Source organism: Mus pahari, chromosome 14 (assembly GCF_900095145.1).
Source record: "Mus pahari chromosome 14, PAHARI_EIJ_v1.1, whole genome shotgun sequence".
Taxonomy (NCBI): domain Eukaryota; kingdom Metazoa; phylum Chordata; class Mammalia; order Rodentia; family Muridae; genus Mus; species Mus pahari.
Window position 1 is genome coordinate 64,487,491 of NC_034603.1, and position 5,000 is coordinate 64,492,490.

At 51.9% G+C, this 5,000-nt stretch overlaps 1 protein-coding gene across 1 annotated transcript in view; it reads left to right on the plus strand.

Annotated features, from left to right (window-relative positions):
• The window catches only part of Osbpl7 (oxysterol binding protein like 7), a 17,033-nt gene that overhangs the window by 11,450 nt on the left and 583 nt on the right, over nucleotides 1-5,000 (plus strand). Inside the window, exons 17-23 of the mRNA XM_021212167.1 lie at nucleotides 2,259-2,322; nucleotides 2,451-2,529; nucleotides 3,611-3,755; nucleotides 3,885-4,029; nucleotides 4,114-4,240; nucleotides 4,345-4,467; nucleotides 4,630-5,000. The exon at nucleotides 4,630-5,000 is cut by the window's right edge and continues 583 nt beyond it. Of these exons, the coding sequence (XP_021067826.1) occupies nucleotides 2,259-2,322; nucleotides 2,451-2,529; nucleotides 3,611-3,755; nucleotides 3,885-4,029; nucleotides 4,114-4,240; nucleotides 4,345-4,467; nucleotides 4,630-4,738 (792 nt within the window). The 3' untranslated portion in view covers nucleotides 4,739-5,000. The remainder of the gene's footprint in view (nucleotides 1-2,258; nucleotides 2,323-2,450; nucleotides 2,530-3,610; nucleotides 3,756-3,884; nucleotides 4,030-4,113; nucleotides 4,241-4,344; nucleotides 4,468-4,629) is intronic.

The following is a 5,000-nucleotide window of genomic DNA, read 5'->3' on the forward strand; positions in this document are numbered from 1 at the left end:
CTGAGACACACTTGTTTAGTTTTTGGTGGTGGTGTTTCCCTTTTTTTTTTTTTTTTTTTTTTTTTTGAGGCAGGGTCTTACTATGTAACCCTGGCTGGCCTTGAACCTGCCTCTGCCTCCTGGGAACAGGGATTAAAGGTGCAAGCCAGATAGAGGATGACATTTTTACACAGCAGAATAAAGTGTCCATCAGGAAGAAGCTCCCCACCCTGCCCCCCAGGAGGACCTCTGCAGCTAGGGACCTGTCAGAAAGGATGGCCACAGATGCCAGCAGAGACATCCACATCCAGAGGGGAAGGCTCCCAATACGGTCAGAGAATCTGTTCTCTCGCTGACGGCTCCGTCACTCAGTAGAAAGCCTTATTCATATGGCCGACTGTGCCAATAGTTTTGTTCCTTTTATTACTGAATATCCCTTTGTGTGGACATAGGGCAATTTGCTTATTTTCTTTCTGATTGACATTTGAATTGTTTCCTGTTTGGGAGATTATGAATAAAAGTGCTACGAGCTTTTATGTGGGGAAATAAAGGGAAGGCTTGCTGCTTAGGACGGGAGAAACAGGAAATCCTTTTGTTAAGAGAGAAGGGGCCATGCAAAGGGAAGGACTGCAGGGAAAGGTGTGGGGGAGCTGCTTCACAGTGTGGGGGAGCCAGGCTGCAGACAAGAAGGGGAGCAGGGAGCAGGCGGAGTGGAAGGAGTTACCTTCTCCTGTTCTCTGGTCTCCCTCTGACTGCAGGAGCAAAGGGCATGACAGGTGGCAGAGCTATACGGAACTGGACCTTCCCGATATAGGTCTTGTGTTCAGATAAGGCTGTGCGGCCAAGTTGTTTTCTTAAGATTTATTTCTTTTGATCTGTTAGTGTTTTGCCTTCATGTATGCCTATGTGCCATGTTCATGGAGGCCAGAAGAGGGCGTCAGAGCTCCTGGAACTTGGAGTTACAGGCTGTTGTGAGCCTCCATGTGGGTGCTGGGAACCAAAACTAGGTTCTCCCAGAGGGCAGCCAGTGTTCTTCATTACTGAGATGGCTCTCCAGTCCCCAAGATTTTATTTATTGTTTTTATTTATGATGTATGTGTCTATGAGTGTATGCCACGTGTGTGCAGGTAGCCACAAAGGCCAGAAGAGATTGCGGAATCCCTGGGAACTAGAGTTACAGGCAGTTGTGAGCTGTCTGATGTGGGTTCTGGGAGTCGAATTAAGGACCTGTGCAATAGCAGCTGCTGTTTTTAACTGCTGAACCATCTCTTCAGCCCTTGTCTTTTAAAAACGTTGTTTACTCCATTTATTTATGTGTTTAAGTGTATTCCAGCATATGTTCCACTCGCAGCACACACATGGAGGTTGGAGGGCAGCTGGTGGAGTCTGTCCGTCCACCAAGCCAGTTCTAGAGATCAAGCTCAGGTTATCAGGGTTGATGCTTTTGTTTGTTGTTTGTTTGTTTGTTCATAAGATTTATTTATTTTATCTTAGTACACTGTAGCTGTCTTCAGACACACCAGACGAGGGCATCAGATCCCATTACAGATGGTTGTGAGCCACCATGTGGTTGCTGGGAATTGAACTCAGGACCTCTGGAAGCGCAGTCAGTGCTCGTTAACTGCTGAGCCATCTCTCCAGCCCCCAAGACAAGCATGTTTACCCATCAAGCCATGCACTGGCATATCTGACAAGTTGGGGAGCAAGTGGCTGAGGATTCTAGGTGAGAGGGTAAGGATAATGAGTAGAAGGAAGGGAAGCCAAGATGCTGTCTGAAGGCAACAAGGAAGTCTTGGCTGCAGCCAGAGTCAGGGAAAGATGGGGAAGAGGGAGGTGAGGCTGTGAGAATGTCCACGTTGAAGGTTGCAGATGTGAAGCCATTTCCAAGTGAGGATAAGGCCAAGAGTTTCCAGAGTGTGGCGAAGAGCCAACAGTGATCAGACGGGGAGGAGGCAGATGAAGAAGGAAGCCGGTCCACGGGGAGGGCCCTGTTACAGGGCATAGGCTGGAGGAATGTCTGCCCAGAGCAGAGCTGGTTAAGGGCTCTATGGACAGGACTGGCCAAGGTTAGCCAGCAAGGCAGATGAGCAAGGAGAACACAGACCCCAAGAGGAGAAGAGAATACCTGGGTAGCGACTGGTGGTAGCGGGAACAAAGGACTTACAGTTAACTATTTCTTGTGAAACTAAGTCAGAGAATTTGGGGGTGGGAGGGAGGTACGCTAGGAGAAGACCCCCAGCTCCTCAAGGACGGTGTTAAGGACCTCTTTGCCTATTAAGGTCTCCCACCATCCCCCGATCTCCGCGTGTCACGCAGAATCTGAGAACTTCATCTTCTGGCAAGGTGAGGAACGTGGGGCTGGATGACCGCGAAGGTCAGGGAGAGCAGGGGAGGGGGTGGCGGCTGGAACATTCTGGATCACTCTGGCCTTATCTCTGCTGCTCCCTGTCTCTCCCCCAACTGCACTCCAGACATGAAATGGAAGAACAAGTTCTGGGGCAAATCCCTGGAGATCGTGCCTGTGGGGACAGTTAACGTCAGCCTGCCCAGGTGAGTGCTGGAGATCCCAGTGGCCAGGCCTGCCTGTGGGCCAGAGCTGTGGGGAGCAGAGGGGTCTAGTCTAGCTTTAAGCTTCAGGAAGTTACAGCAGGAGGCTGCCTTTGTGCAACAGTTACTGTAAAAAAAAAAAAAAAAAAAAAAAAGGTGAGATGTCTAAGAACAGGGTGGGGGCAGGGCTTAACGAGGTCACCTGACTAAGCGTCTTTCACAACTTTTTGATTGTGACTCACATTTAAAAAATGCACTTGAGACTTCAAACTAGCATGCATGCGAAGCATAGCGCGCGCACACACACACACACACACACACACACACACACACACACACAGAAGGGGGGTGGGAATCTTGGGATGCACACAGAGAGAGAAATCTAAATGAATCTTAGGGCTAAAGGATCACAAACCAAGTTCAAAAATCCTCATTTCAGCCAGCTGTGGTAATGCACAACTTTAGTCCCAAGCACTTGGGAGACAGAGGCAGGCATATCTCTGCGTTCAAGAGCAGCCTGGTCTACAGAGTGAGTTCCTGGACAGCCAAGGCTACACAGAGAAACCCTGTCTTGAAAAAAAGAAAAGAAACCGAAAGTCCATTGTACAGATGGGCAGCTGAAGCTGAAGAGCAAAAGGGACTTTTCCTAAGAGAGGCAGGGGCCAGGTGTGCTGGTCTTTAATCCCAGCATTTGGAAGGCTGAACCAAGTGGATCTCTGTGGGTTCAAGGCAGCCTGGGCTATGCAGCAAATTCCAAGGCCGGCCAGGGCTACACAGTGATAGTCCGTCTCAAGAAAACCCTGAACCAGAGAGTGGTGACTCTTGTATTCTTATTTCTATGACCCGGGCACTCAGGGATTTTCTAATGGATGCAGACAGGGTCACCGATGTTCTGTGATGGCGATGTTCTGTGACGGTGGCTCTCTTTTATGAACAAGGGTCATACCTCACAGAGCCGGCACTAGGACCCTAGGACTCCTTCTTTCAGGCCCACGTGACTTGACACAGCAAATTGGGACCACTTCAAAGCCCACTTGTCTCCCAGCACTGTCTGACTGCTGCCCTATGTGTCTGTCTCCTTCAGGTTTGGGGACCACTTTGAGTGGAACAAGGTGACGTCCTGTATTCACAACATCCTGAGTGGCCAGCGCTGGATCGAGCACTATGGGGAAGTGCTTATCCGAAACACACAAGATAGCTCCTGCCACTGCAAAATCACCTTTTGCAAGGTAGGCATGCTGCCCTGACCCCGCCCCTTCACCCGGGCCACGCCCCTCCACCATGAAGGAGAACTCTGATCCAGACATCCCGGGGAAGTGGGGAGAGCTCCTCACCTGGGCCCACCCTCTCCACCTTAGGCCAAGTACTGGAGTTCCAACATCCACGAGGTACAAGGTGCGGTGCTTAGCAGGAGTGGCCGCGTCCTCCACCGCCTCTTCGGGAAGTGGCATGAGGGTCTGTACCGAGGCCCCCCGCCGGGTGGGCAGTGCATTTGGAAACCCAGTAAGTAGGGTGTCTAGGGAGGGCTGGGGAGGATGAGGATGGCTCTAACATAGTTCACCTGTCCCAGCTCCTTGCTTCCCCCAGATTCGATGCCCCCAGACCATGAGCGAAACTTCGGGTTTACTCAGTTTGCCCTGGAACTGAATGAGCTGACGTCAGAGCTGAAGCGGACACTACCTTCCACTGACACACGGCTCCGGCCTGACCAGAGGTCAGTGCCTGCCCAGAACGCCTTAAAATGGGGAAGGGGCGGAGACGTCGTGTTTGGGGACCCCCGAGAGTAGCCTGTTCACTGATAGAGACTTGGATCATCAGGTACCTGGAGGAGGGGAATATACAAGCTGCTGAGGCCCAGAAGAGAAGGATAGAGCAGCTCCAGCGAGACCGGAGAAGGGTGATGGAAGAAAATAACATAGTCCACCAGGCGCGCTTCTTCAGGTGCTTCAGCCCTACAGCTCTGGGTCCCTCTGCTGCCCGGCTCCTCATTGCTCCGTTGTGCTTTGAGTAGCATGATCAGGGTGATCGTGGGAGGCAGTATCAGGGACCTAGCCTGCGCTCAACTATCCCCTACCCACAACTAATGATGCTTTTACTCCCCAGGCGACAGACAGACAGCAGCGGCAAGGAGTGGTGGGTGACCAACCATACCTACTGGAGGCTGCGAGCTGAGCCGGGTTATGGGAACCTGGATGGGGCTGTGCTCTGGTAACCCTGGCCTTGGGGCAGGAGACTCAAGGTCCTCACTCCTGCCCCAACTCCTGCTATGGACACATGGGTGAGGTCAGGCTCCCTCGCCATGCCCTTGAGTGCGAAGGGGCAGCCTAGGCTCTTTCCTCCTCTGCTGGCCAGAGGGGCTGCATCTCAGCACACTCCCGTCCCAACGCTGGGGTGAAAGTGGACTTGGAATGGGAATCTGTGCTTTCCCAGTCTTGTGACCCCCAAATCTGGCATGTCAGACCCTTCTCGCTCAG